We start from the raw sequence: 15,081 nt of genomic DNA on the forward strand, positions 1-15,081 counted from the left end.
GATGGGAGAAGTTCTGTCCAGCTTCTTCCTCAGTGAGCCTAGAGGAGTGGGGATCAATTACTGCGTGGTGACTGAAGGACGCTGTGTAATCAGAAAAATATAGCAGACTGCTCAGATATGCTGCTTTGTTTTGTTTTGTTTTGCTTTGAGTCGATTCCGTGCCCAGTGTGGAGCTCAACGCAGGGCTCGAACTCATGAGGTGGAGATCAAGACCTGAGCTGAGGTCAGGAGTTGGAGGCTTAACCAACTGACCACCCAGGTGCCCCAGGATATGCTGCTTTTAAGGCATCTGACATGGTATCTCACATTATTATTATGGGTGAAATCTCCATATGTAGCAATGCCCTGCTTATTTAATAAACTGAAAAGGGGCACAGGGAAAGAACTTGGAAATATTACTCAGATTTGTAGCTTCAAAACAGAAACAGAATGTTAGGTAACAGAAGTTAAGAATGAGGCTTTCCTCAAAGTGTTGGGATGGTTCCAAACAAGATAAAATGGAGCTTAAATAAATACACAGTCCTATAGTTTATTTTTAAAAAATCTGTTGACAAAGGAGTTTTCTTGGTTTTCCTCACGTTCCTGACTTTTCCTTCTGCATCTCCTTTGTGAACTTTTCCACGAAACAACTGGAGCGTCCAAAGTTCAGCGCTCAGACCTTTTCTCCCCATAGACAAACGGCCTAAGTGATGTTGTTTCGTCCCATGGCATTGTCTATATGCTACAGACCCAAATCCATCTACGTATCTAGCTACGGCCTTTCCTCTTGGCTCAACAGTGTAAGCACTTGCTTTCTAAGTATCTCCAATTTGATGCCTGGTAATTCCAGTTTCACTTGTTCAAGACTAACGTACAGAGTTCCCAGCCTCACTCGCCCACGTTCATCCAGCTGTAGATTTCTCCGCGCCACCCTTCATTTACAAAGTGCATGGTGCGACTTCAGAGATTCGAGATGGCAGCTCTGCTGAGAGCAACACCCCAATGTCTTCTGACTCTGCCTGTGTTTGCCTGTCAGAATCCCCTCTTTATCTTCCAACATCCCTTTCTAGCCTTTGCTGCTACTCCCAGAGGCTGCAAAAATTCCAGGCTGACCCCTCAAGCCCCCACTATACCCTAAAGCACCCAGACTTGGGAACTTCCCAGTTGTGAGCTCTGTTAATAGTGGAGGTCTCCAGTAAAACCCTGAGATTTACAGAAACCTTAAGAGTCGGTAAAGGTTGCCATGGACAGAGAGAGTTCTGCCCAGTCTCCAGCAATGGCTCCAGTCATTTTAGAGATTCCTTTCTTCAGATAATCGAAAGTGAAGGAATATACCTGTATATGTGATCCTACGAACAATACTTCAGTTTCTATTTTATACTAGTGATGTCTTACCTAAGACTGCATCAGATGCAATTCAAATGATTATTTTCAATATTCAATCCACATTTACGATCTTTACTATTTACAGAATATATAATTAAAATATTTTTCCTATGCAATGAATTATAACTTTGTAGTACTAAGCACAGTTTGCTAAAAGCTTTCAGTACTCATGCCCCACAAGCTTTTAAGTTTAAGAAGTCTCTTAAAGTTAACACTAAGGAGTTTCTCTTGGACACGAAAACAGTGCGTTTAATATTTCTAAAAGTACTGAGGAATGCCACGGTCTTGAATACACAAGCAGTCACCTTTCGTTCACCCGCAAACAGGGTGCGTGAACTCGAAGGCAGGCCAGAGCTGCTCGCTGGGGGAGCGTGAGCGAGGCTCTCGCTCCTTGGCTGGAGCAGCCTGCCACCACACTGGGAATGTTTCTGTCAGTGTAAAAGCAGCCAGAAGTCCGGTCTTTACCTGCAGTCTCTCAGTTTCTAATGCTGGCAACTCATTCAGAAAACCCCACGTGCACGTGCGGGCCAAACAAAACACAGCTTTTAGCGCTACTCACTTTGGGGGCCTCCAATTTGCAACCGTTCTCCCTCCTGACTTCACTCCATACTAATGAGTGATGCTCTGGAGCAGACACTTGGGTTTTGCCATTATTTTTCTAATACTTTCACATGTGAGAGCACTGAGAAAATGTATGCAAGTTATTTACTCCCTATACTGTGGTGGCAAAATTATATTCACACGACTTACCCTGCTGACTTCCTTAGGAGCCGATTCATCTGGTGGAAGGAAAAGGAAGGGAAAAACACAATTAGAAACTCCAAGTAGGTTCTGAAATACAGAATATGTCATTCACTCTCAATAAACTTCTTACAAAATCTAAGAATTTGGCTTTAAACATCTATCAACCAAAGGTTAAACATAATAGAGTTAGATGTACAATAAAGTTTGGAGGGAAACGAAATACCACAACAATTCACAGGCCATTTTCAAGATTGTCTCGTTAGACATTCTGAAATGGTAGCATCTGCAAATAATATTCTTTATTTTTTTTAAAGATTTTATTTATTTATTTGACAGAGACACAGCGAAAGAGGGAACATAAGCAGAGGGAGTGGGAGAGGGAGAAGCAGGCTCCCCGCCAAGCAGGGAGCCCAACGCGGGGCTCGATCCCAGGACCCTGGGATCATGACCTGAGCCGAAGGCAGACGCTTAACGACTGAGTCACCCAGGCGCCCCTGCAAATAATATTCTGACACAAACACATGAGTATCACAGTGACTGTGAACATCTGTTCTGCTGGGGTTAATTACAGCATCTCTGATTTGCTGGAGTAAGACACGACCCTGCACAGCACCCGGGCCAAGGCCCAAAAGACACCTGTCCACAGGGCAGCTTCGTCCCAGGGGTCCTGGGATTTGGGGGGCCACCTGTATCAGCTCGTCAGCCGTGTTTCCCATAAAGTGAGATCGATGGATGGCACGCCCAGGTGTGACCCTCTGAAGGGGTCTCCCCGTGGGGCTAGCCACAGGACAAGAGTATGCCCCCGGGACCAATAGGGTACAAGAAACAAACTGGCCAAGACTCCATTCTAGGTCACTGGTTCTGACCCGAAGGATATTTATGCGGCCCTTCCAGACAGCGGCTGGGCTGGGCCTCTCCAGAGCCCTCACTGGGAGGCAGCCTTTAACTCAGTGCTACGCTACCTTGTATCTTCCTCATCAATCAAACCCTGTCTGACTACCACCATTAGTGCACGCTTAACGTGCCCCAAACCTCATGGATTCTGTGTTCCTCCAAAGCACAGTCTAACTTATCTCGACACTGACAAAAACATGTCTGTCCCACAAGTTCAACCAGGGTTGGGATTCTCCTTCCTCCTCCAATATCCTTATTAACCAACTGCTGATGCCTGTTGTTTTCTTTTTGCTAATCTTTCTCCAATTTGTTGCCTGCCACCATTTCCACAGATAACACCAAGTCTAGTGCCAAATCAACCGGCAGCCTCCAAACTGGTCGCTCACCACACACGCACACACGCACATGCACACATCTACCCCATCCCTCGGATGCTCCAGAACGTAAAGGAAACTAGATTTCCATGTTAGCTGCATAAATGACTTTACCTGGAGCCTTTCAGAAATTACCAAGTTTGGGACTATTGGAGAATAGACATTCAATAAACAGTTCCTATTTTGGGGCCATTATTGTATTAATACAATATTATATATTTTCTTCTAATTGTTCCCTAGTGACTTGAGTACTGCATCTCATTCCCCAGAATGTTCCTGAGCATGTTGGAGGAAAAGCACTTAACTTTGCCTTCCACACTGAAGTCACATCATAGCAGAATTTCATCTACTCTCAATTCCCAACCCCTAACCTCACCCAGACTGCCCCCAGAGATAGAACTATGCAATTTAGTCATTACAACAAATGTATTAACAGATCCTAAAGTTACAGAGGCTTACATGTTCTTAACTTTAATCTAAGAAATGCAGTGAGCATGGCCACATGTCCCAGTGGATTAAGAAGCACATAATGAAAAGCAGTTGTACGAAGAAGTTTACTCTCAGGACTGATTGGCGCTCGGGACTGTGGCACTTTGGGACCTCCCACTCTCCACAGCCATCCTCAGATCTGAATGCTGGCTCAAGGGAAGAAGAATTTGAATGTCTAGGTATCTATAAATACATGTACCCTTTGCTTTTTCCTTTAGTTTTTGCTTGACGCTTCTCAAACTTGAGTGTCCGTAAGATACTCTACCAGTAGGTATTTATACATACTGAAGGTGTACTTACTAGGTAATCCTCCAAGGGATTTTTTTCCCCATGAGCTGTTCTTCCTAAAGCTGTTAAAAATCATTAAAATGATGTTGAGATTGAAGACGCTCTCTCTTTTTTCTCTTCTTTTAAATAAATTTCTCTTTAACAGTCATAAACATTCTCTCTTTGAAATTAGTTTTTGTTTTCTTGTTTATTCATCCCACAAGAATGTTAGCTCCTTGAGAACCGGGATACATGCCTGGCATATAATGATCCCGTAGTACATATTTGTTGAATAAACAAATGTTAATTGAACCCCTAAAGCTGCATAAAAATTAGTGTCTGCTCTTGTGAACATTTTTGTTACTAATTTGATGCTCATGAATTATTCAAAATCTTGCATCCATGGCAATTTCTTACTTTGCCATAATCCCCAACATCTTTCATTTTAAAGCAAGCTTTAATGCTGAGCAAGATTTTATTAATGTGGTTCCAACAGTTCAGTCCTGAGTGTGTGCTGGAGGTATGGTGATCTTCCAGTCATGGGTTCTTAGGAGGAGACATTCCAAGCCTTGGGCTCTTAACCTGCAATTGCTAGATGATTTGCAAGGAGTTATGAACTGCATGAGGAAGATGGGATGATCTTTCTGCTCTGTTATTTTGAAAATGTCTTTGTGGAAAAAACTTTTTCAGAATCAAATTATATTGTCAGGATATTCTTTAAATCAAAATTAAGTACTTACAAATCTTTAGAGCTGTGCATATATTTGTACTTTTACTTTTGTGATGACTTTTGATAGTTCTTTGAATATGAAATGGGATTTCAGGAATGAACCCAAATATAATTACAACATAAGGGAATTTATACTATGATGTCTGATTTGAAGTTCTGTGGCTGCTTATCATGTTCTTCTTTACTCTGTGTTTGGCTTTGTGGCTTTATTACTCTATGTTCCGAGAATGTGTTTTGAACAATTTCTACTTTTTAAATTGATCAATCATTTCCTTAAGTTTAACATGCATTTTTTGCTACATCTTCCGTGGACAAGTTTAATTTCAGTGCTTGTTCCATAGGATAAGAGAAGTTCAAGATTTTGAACTTGAAGGTATTGATACTGTGCATCCAAAGAAAAGACACAGTGACCAGAAGTGACAGAAATTGGTGATTTCTGGGAGGACTTCACTGTGCCTCTGTCCCGTAAGACTGTCCACTCACTTCGCCTTGTGGGCTTTGCAGGTATTCTAATATTCCTAAATAGAGCATATCTGTCTTCTCATTATGGAAAATATTTACTTCCCATGAAAATTAATATATACAATTGGCCGTTGAACAACATGAGTTTGAACTGAACAGGTCCATGTATACATGGATTTTTTGGACAAATATACTGCAGTGCTATAAATGTATTTTCTCTTATGATTTCTTAATATTTTCTGATCTCTAATTTAAGACTATCATATATATATTAACATACAAAATGTGTTAATCTGTTTAAGTTATTAGTAAGGTTTCTTCTGGTCAACAGTAGGCTATTTGTAGCTAAGTTTTGGGGAGTCAAAAGTTACACACAGATTTTCAGCTGTGGTGGGGGGGGGAAGGTCAGCACCCCTAAGCCCCCTGTTGTTCAAGGGTCAACTGTACTTCCAGCTCCTGGGAGCTGGTGTGGCTCCATTCAGCCTCCTCCAGCCATTCCTGCATTCTGCAGGAGCTGTGGAGCTTGTCTAAAGACAGCTGTCTTCTTACAAAAATGCACCCTTTTAAGATTCAATCCCCAAATATTTATCAAACACGTAATACGTGCCAGACACTGAATAAACGCCTCAGTTGGCCCAATCAGGCTAAAGGGAAGGACTTCTGTTTCATGGCTTTGAGAGAACCACAAGCATAAGGACTGGCCCTAGTGGGTGCAATCATGAGGGGAGTCAACCTGAAATCAGCTGACCTTGAAGCCTGCTTTACCTAGGGACTCCTACATATGTGAGAGTTAATTCCCCTATTTGTTAAGCCAATTTTACAGGGTAAAACTAAAAACACTTCAAAAAAGCATGAAGGAAAGGTAACAAGATGTTACTAGGATATTACTTTCATACCACTAAGTTAGCACACTGTTACTTAAAAGTTCCAGAAAGCTCTTCTATTCCTACCAAGAAATTCCTTTGTTTAGGATTTAAGTCCTCACAGTTTGGTTGTGCTCTATTTTTCCAACTGGAATATGCAACACAGGGGGACTCCCTTCCCACTCTATAAGACTGGTCTTTCTAGAGCCTCAAACATGTTTTGCTAACTCTTACCTCAAAATCTTTATATCTTCAAACAACAATTATTGAGTACCTACTAAGTGCCTGGCACTATTCTAGGTGCCTACAATATATCTCGAACAAAAGGAAAAAACAATAATCCCTGTGCTCATGAAGCTTTATTCTAAACATAAACATGATAAAACTTTATTCTAACCGTAAACATGATAAAACACTAAATTGTACAGCAAGTTCCCAGTGTAAGTGCCTTAAGTGGGATACAAAGTGGCGCAGGTCAGGGAATCTCAGAGAGCGGTGGGAGAAGGGGTGGTCAGAACGGGCCTAGTCCAGGTGGTGAGCTATGAAAGCAGCTCCCTGAGGGAAGCGCATTCCAGGCAGAAGGATTAGCCTGAGCAAAGACCCTGAGACTTGAGTGTCCCTGCTGTTTCTTGCCAAAGTTGAATCCTCCTCCTTTTCAGGAATTAGCTCAGCTTGCATTTTGCCCATGAGGCCCTCTCAAAGGCACCTGGTGCGCATCCTTTCCTTAGAAGTCTCACATACTGCTCTCCTGTTGGGAAAGCAGAGTGCTATAGAAAAACAACAGTAAGTGTGGAGTCCAAACAGATCTATTTTCAAATCTCAGCTTCACTGACAAGCCGTAACTGGGTTCCTTGACCTTTCCAGACTTGGAAATATCATACTTACAAGAGAAGGTCAGGTCAGACGGTATTAGGAGTAAATGGGATAATGTATATAAAGTTCTTGCACACAGTGAGCTGTCAGCAAACTGTAGTTTTGTTTCTCCCCATTCAATCTGGCATGAATTACATTCTGCCTTCTGTTGATAGCTACATACATGCGGGTGACTTAACTTCCTGACTCAATAGAAGTTCTTGAAGACAAGAGATAACATCTAATATTTCTTCTCCATTACTAAACAAAAAGGCATTCCAAAAAGATTCTTGAATGATTACGATACAGACAAGGATGCTTCTGCATGCAGAGTATTTTCCTTCAGACATCAACAGAGTGGTAAAACACTAGAAGACTGTCACTTTTGCCAGTGGTCTAAAACTTCTTAGTGTAACTCGTAAGGATAGCGATCACTTTGTTTTGTTCTCTCTCTTAATTTTTTAACATTAAAACCAGGCACTAATGGAAGAACAGAAGCCATGTAATCAAGAACTTAAGCACCAGGTTAGTTGGTTTGGGCCAACTAATGGGGAAAAATGAAATAAACTATAAATTGCTAGGTAACTGAAAGGTATAAAGAACTATATACTTGTGATATTCCTGGTCAGAAAAAAAAGGGGGAGAGGATACATATACAAGTTCACAAGCTACATCATAAAACAGGTAAAGCTGTTATTTTTTTCCCTGAAGGACTATTATGATTTTTAATAACTTGGAGAATCTTGTTTTCTAGCATATGTTATTGTAGTCTATTCTTTTGTACTTAATTCTATATAAACAGAATAAGACCATTCCTAGAGTTATTCCATGAACCTTTCCAATTCTATAATGAAAAGTGATGGCTTAAAATGGCATAGTGAGAACTACAGGTGTTTTCCTATACATATAAAATGTAATAATTTACAAAGTAGTTTCCTTATATTTTGTAGGTATGAGGATTAAGAATATATATGGTAGATAAGTACTGTATATATAATATGATATAGTTTCTCTCTTGTAGCTAAGATAAAATTATACATATATGTGTATATATATATGTTGGATTTCATATATATACATATATATATGTATATATATATTGGATTTCACTTATCAAGGCCACAGAAGCAAAGCTGAAAAAAGGTATCATGATGCAATCACCATGTTTTTTCTTCTTTTGTACATATTGTAGAAATTATTAGTTATCTCTAAGGGGCCTAGAACTGTGTTGAGTCTATGACTGAACTCTATGTGTCCTGATCATTATCTGGATTGGCATCATGCCTGTGAGCAAAGGTAACAAACTTTAAAGTTCACCATGAGAAAAACCTGAGCAAACCCATGCCAGACAGGCTTATACATAGAAACATTTTAAGTTGATTTTGATTTATCAGTTGATACTATATGAGCTGTTAAAATATGTGAATGATTCTATCACCCTGACAGGAGAAACTGGAGTTATTAATTTTAAACTCTGTTAACATTTGGGAAATTATGCAGTCTTAACATGGAAAATTCTGTATTTAATAATGCCTTTCAAAATTCATAGTTGCAAGAGGCTATTTGGAAACTGCTAAGAAATTTTAGGGATTATAAATAAAAAAAATATTGAGCTTTCCTAAAACTCTTACAGTGTTTATGCATTTTAGGAATGCTCTTTATTATGTTGCTTCAATACTGAGGATGTGGGAAAATGAGAAATCCAAAGCTTACCTGTCTTATTTATAAAAATGATAAAGAAGGACTTAGTATCAAAGTCTGAATAGTCTGGGAGTTTTCTGAGGATGGAAATTGTCCCAAATGTACTGTTCATCTCCCAATTCCCAAGATTCTCTGGAGTACATGAGATTCCATGAGATTTGACTAATCACACACTACTATGTCAGTAGAGATCTTAACTGAAAACTGGAAACAGTAAAGATCCTGGCACTAAATAAATTATAAACCTTAAGAACTCAGAAAAAGGTTTAAATTTTACTGACTCAATCATATTTTGAATTTCAGTAACAATATTAATAAATAAGTTGGAAATGTGTTGCCAAAGTTTTTAGTTGTCTGCAAAACTTCACTTTTAAAACTGTGGTTAAGTTACTCTTGGGTCTGCTGTAGCTTACTTGCTACTAACTTCATTTTCACATCTTTGGACTTCTCAATAGCTGTTCAAAGGAGAAAATAATGTAAGGACTTTATTATATTTCTACCAAGTTGCTTCATGTTCCCTCCACCCACCCTGCAGAATGTCAAGCATGCAGTAGATGGAGGGAGTTTAGAATTCTGCCTTTCTTTTTAGTTTGCATGTACAAGGAAAACAGCAAGACTTTTAAAGAGTCTCACTTTATTTAAAAAAAAAAAAAATTCTCAATGTCTGAAGAAAGGTAAAGATTGCGAGTGGTTCTCTTTCTGCTTCAGACCAGCTGACTGGGCAGCACAGGAAACCCGCTCTGGGACAGAGTCTGCTCAGGCCAATGGGAGCAAAGCAGTCTCAGCGGAGAGAGGAGCAGGCCACATGTGAGTGAGGATGGCCCTTTGTGCGGTGTACTTACATCAGAGAATTGCTTATTCTCTAGGAATATGTTCACTTATATTGGACATATGTTTTATTTAGTATTGATACCATCCAAAGGAATAAAACAAACCAGGCAGATGCTTAGTGTTCCTGAGGCACTAACACAAAATACAAGAACTGAAAAAAGAATTTAATTGTCCACAATTTTCAGCAAATTAGCTCTTTCTTGTTACCACAATTCTGCTCCTTCAACATTTCTGGTATTGGCTAAGAAATTACAACTTCTAGATAATTCTGTATTAAAGGACTTTTTAGCTTAAAAGTAACAGCTTACAACAATGATTCATTGAATGCTTAACTTTCCCTTTGTCTGAAGTTTGATATGGGTAACATTCCCTACAGTATGAAAATAATATGCCACTTTTGCTCATGAAGGATTAACTGCTACAGAAACTGTCTTCCAGTCATAAACAAGTAAAAAACCAGACAAAATACATGAAACAAAAGCTATTAGACATTGGTCACCAGGCAGTTCAACACTGTAATCCCAGAGATAAAACATTTGATGCTCATTCAGGATAAAAGCTCACATCAAATTAGGAATTTAAGGGGTTTCATTACCCCGATAAAGGGCATCTATGAGAAACCTACAGGTGCTACCATACCTGAGGGTGAAAGATTAAATGCTTCCCCCTAAGATGTGGGACAAGATAAGAATATTTACTCTCACCATTCCTATGCAACATTATACTAGAGGTTCTAGCCAGCAAAACAAGACAAAAAAATGTGTGTGTGGGGGGGGTATGTGTGTGTGTATCTATCTATCTATACATACCTATAAACTTACAAGTTAAATAAAATTATATTACATATAATATAAATATTATGTATGTGGTATAAACTGGGTTGGAAAGAAAAAAAATAACACTATTCACAGATGACATGATTACTCAGGTAGGAAGTTCTAAGGAATTTACCAGAAAACCCCACTAGAATGACAAAGTGAATTTAATAAGATTGTAAGATTCATAATCAGAAAAATTCAAGTACCACATAGAGAAGTATACTGTTTTATGATAAAGCAAATGACCCAGAAAAGCCAAGTAAATTCTGAAAACTACAGAAGTTGTAGAAGTTACACTAAGTTACACCAAGAGTCTCTACAGCGACATCAATCAAAGCTGGTAGAACTTTTCTTCACGTCCTCAGCAGCACTAGTCCCTTGTCTATCTGATGACAGGCATCCTGATAGCTGTGAGATCCTATCACACTGTAGTTTCTATTCACACTTCCCTGATGGTGAGTTATATTAATGTTCTATACTTTACACATGATTTTATTTGTCAATTATACCTCAATAGAGCTGAAACAAAAATATAATACCTTGATGGTACCAATATAAGGACAGACATGCAGTTCAGTGAGCCCAAATAGAGAATCCAGAAATAAACATATGCATATATGTGATTTTTCAACAACGGTACCAAAGTTATTCACTGGAGTAGGGATTATCTTTCTAACAAATGGTGTTGGAGGAAATGGATATTCATACAGAAAAAAACAAAACCAAAACTCAACCCTTACATTACACTACATATAAAAGTTTACTGAATCATATACTTAAGAGTGAAAACTAAAACATAAGAGAAAAATCTTGAGTTAAGCATATTTCTTGGATTAAAGTAAAAAACTATGAAGGAAAAAATAATAAAATAGACTCTATGAAAATTAAGTATATTGGCTCTTCAAAAGACACTGTTAAGAAAACAAAAAGAGACATCATAAACTGAGAACTATAGAGTATTACATATCTAATTGAAAACTTGTATCCAAAATATATAATCTTACAACTCAAATATTAAAATAACAAATATCTCCAATTTTAAAATGGGCAAAATATTTGAATAGGAGCCTCACGAAAGAAAATCTAGAAATGGCAAACAAATTCATTAAAAAATGGTTGACGTCCTCAGATATCTGGGAAATGTAAACTGTAACCACAGTGAGATACCACCCACACCCATTAGAATGTAAAGGGAGAAGGAAAAAAAGGTGAAGCAACTGGACCTGTATGAATTGCTGAAAGTGTGCTATATCCAAATAACAACACATTCCCGAGAAACAGAAATGAACAAAGCACAACATAGTGTTCTGCTAAGTAAGAGAAACCAAACACACTGTATGATTCCATTTACATGAAATTGTATAAGCAGGACAAAAGGCAGATCGGAGGTTGCCAGGGACTAGAGGCAGGTAATAGAGGGGAGATGAGTGGCAAAGAGGCATATGGGAACATTCTAGAAGGGAGAAATGGTGAAGTGGTAGTGGTTACATGACCGTATGCATTCGTGAAAACTCACTGAACTATATCCTTAAATTGGTCAGATCTATTATACATGAATTATGCCTAATACGCTGATTAAACAAAAAGCTTTGTCTTGCACTTAGGCTTTAGCTCAGTGTGAAGCAAGCACCAGCATTTCTTCATTCCATTCTTGGTTTGTGTTTCCATTCAAGTTACCATCTTGACTAGAATGTCCTCTTGGTCCCACACTCCAGTGCCAGCTAGAGGCACTGGCGAGAAGTAAGGGTTAACATGTCCTGCATCCCCCTCCATTCTTCCCACTATCACCAACTTTGAAGTCATTCCTCCATATTTACCAAGAACCTTACAACCTGACCAATTTCATTCTTTTCCCTCAAAGCTGCCTCAAATCATTCTGTAGAGCTTTGATGTCCACATGGAAGACCATACGGGGCAGAAGGCAAGCAAACCAAAGGAATTTCACAGGGAAGGGTGAAGCTGCTCCAGCAATAGGCTGTCAGGGATTCAAAGAGAGTTTCAGGCAAGACATAAGGGGTGGCACCACCAGCAAGAGTCTACATGGAGACCCCGCAGACAGATGAGAGCCCCTGACCCCACCCATCGTGAATTAAAAGGCTCTGAGTCACGTTAGCCTTAGAAGCCTGAGAAGTGGGTTCAACAGATTCCAGCGGACATTGTTAAATTAGCCTGGTGATGGGTATTAAAGAGAGCACGTATTGAATGGAGCACTGGGTGTTATATGCAAACAATGAATCATGGAACACTACATCAAAAACTAATGATGTAATGTATGGTGATTAACATAACATAATAAAATAAAATAAAAATTCTTTAAAAAAAAAAAAAAAGGCCAAAGGCTACTCAACATCACTACCAGAATGCTTTCTAAGTGTTCCTTTGTGCCCAATTGTCTGATGGAAGAAAGGAATTAGGAAGAAGCTGTACAAGACTAGAACTCTTATATAAACACTTTAGAAAATAGTTTGGCACCTTCTGAAAAGCTAGTCCTAGGTATTGATCTAAGACTAAGTACATAAAACACCAAGTGTTCAAGAAACACCAAGTTAATGTAAAAGAAAAAATAGTAGGTTTTAAAGTAGAAGTAATTGAGACCTTTAATTGCTAAGATTATATGTTTTCTACTATCAGTAGGAAATGCAAACCATGAGCAAGACGATATCAGATAAATAAAATTACAGATTCTTTTATATATCCAAGTCAATCTTATTGCTGTATTTAGACAAAGAAGGCTAAAGACTCATCATGAAATTCAGTATTCTCTGGCATCTTTTCATTATAATCAATTATAAAAGTGAATTAAACATTCATTTTCAGGGGCGTCTGCATGGCTCAGTCATTAAGCATCTGCCTTCGGCTCAGGTCATGGTCCCAGAGTCCTGGGATCGAGCCCCGCATCGGGCTCCCTGCTTCTCCCTCTCCCACTCCCCCTGCTTGTGTTCCCGCTCTCGCTGTGTCTCTCTCTGTCAAATAAAAACAAAAACAAAAACAAAAAACCATTCATCATTTTCAGAAAAATTTGTTGACTTAAAAAACACTGTGACTGTGTTTTCCTGGAAATTGGTAAAAGAACTGATAGTGGAATAATTCCAGAATTGTACCAAGAAGAAATAGTATTTTAGAATGTTATTTTGGAAAATTTGAGAAAATAACCACTGAACAGAGACAAGAAGTCATATTCTTAAACTGAAATGCATTAAAGACCAAGATTATGATGTCCTTCTATTAACACTACAAAAATTAACCAAACATAGCCGTAGTATTAAGTATCTAGAATTTAAAAATAAATTACAGCATTATTTACCTGAGTAAATGATTACATACTCTTCACCTCTACTAAGATCCTGGGGCAATAACTTGAGCTCTCTGAACAAACCGGCCATGGTTCTGGAGCGGAGGTAGAACAAAGCCCAGTTTATTGGAGCTTCAAATCCAGCAGAGCCATTCACTCGTTACCAGAAGATCTGCGGGGTTTTGTTTGTTTGTTTCTTCTAAGTAGGCTCCACGCCCAGCGTGGAGGAGCCCAAAACGAGGCCTGAACTCATGACCCTGAGATCAGACCTGAGCGGATATCACGAATCAGATGCTTAAACGACTGAGCCACCCAGGCGCCCCAGGTCTATGGTTTTTGGTGCTATCATGATCTAAATTATGGAGCTTCCAGTGCTTTCCAAACTTTTTCTAACAGGGCAAGTTTTTATTTTCAAATAAAATCTCATATGGAATAAACCAGTAGATTAAATAGGTTAAAGAAATATAGTAGCAGATATTGTAACTGGCTTAATATCAATTCCAACTGCCTGTAAGATCTTCCTGTCCTGGAAATTAAAAGTGACATCGTCAAATCTCCTGATCAGATGCACCTGATCAGATATACTAGTAATGTGAGACTGGAGTCCAGAACTGTTAAGTGGGAAGAAAGAGGCATGAGGTTCCCCCCTTTTCTGGGAGGATCAACAGAGACAATGTGGATCCATAGACACCAGATTCCTGCCTCCCTGGGCTTCCTGGAGCTGAGGGAGTACCTTTGCCTGTTCCAGTGGAGGAGCTGAAATTCTGCAGCCAGGAAGTTTTCTTGGTCATTCTGCCTACAGTTGACCCCTCCAGCCCTTCCAATAATTTTTAAGTGGCCCAATACATTTCTCTTTGTTTAAGCTAGCTTAGATTGATTTCTATTATCTATAACCAAACCCGATGTGTTTTATTAGTAAAAATTTACTCTCAAAGTTAAAAATTATTACCTATCTCATTATAAAGTCAACAAATGAAAACAAAGAAGCTGTTCTGGTTAACATAAAATTTTGAAACAGATGTTATGGAAGACATCTGTAATCTTACGTCAGTCTCAGAATCTGATTAATTTCTGGGTTTTTCTTTCAGAGACCCATAATGGTTCACATAGATAACAAGACACAAAAGATAAAACATTGTTTTGGAAGGTTTGTTTGTTTTATAGACTTCCTTACAAATTCAAAGCCTCTTGATTAAAATGACTCGGAAACTTAAGAGACATATTTACAAAACTTTCTTTCAAAGTTAATCACTAAATATACAACAAATGCAAATACAAATTTCCTATAACAAGAAACACCCAAACACACAATAAACCAACTCTTGAGTATGTTCTTGTGATCAAATAGGTACTAAATTAACCTTTTTGAAAAAAATTAGGACAGAGCAGAAACTTTACT

At 38.7% G+C, this 15,081-nt stretch overlaps 1 protein-coding gene across 3 annotated transcripts in view; it reads right to left on the reverse strand.

Annotated features, from left to right (window-relative positions):
- The window catches only part of PDE10A (phosphodiesterase 10A), a 294,100-nt gene that overhangs the window by 110,530 nt on the left and 168,489 nt on the right, over window positions 1-15,081 (reverse strand). For all 3 annotated transcript variants that reach the window (XM_034991990.1, XM_034991988.1, XM_034991989.1), the window contains one exon: window positions 2,116-2,144. In XM_034991990.1, the coding sequence (XP_034847881.1) occupies window positions 2,116-2,144 (29 nt within the window). The remainder of the gene's footprint in view (window positions 1-2,115; window positions 2,145-15,081) is intronic.

The sequence above is a fragment of the Mirounga leonina genome, unplaced genomic scaffold, assembly GCF_011800145.1.
Source record: "Mirounga leonina isolate KUSES-001 unplaced genomic scaffold, KU_Mleo_1.0 Mir_54, whole genome shotgun sequence".
NCBI lineage: Eukaryota > Metazoa > Chordata > Mammalia > Carnivora > Phocidae > Mirounga > Mirounga leonina.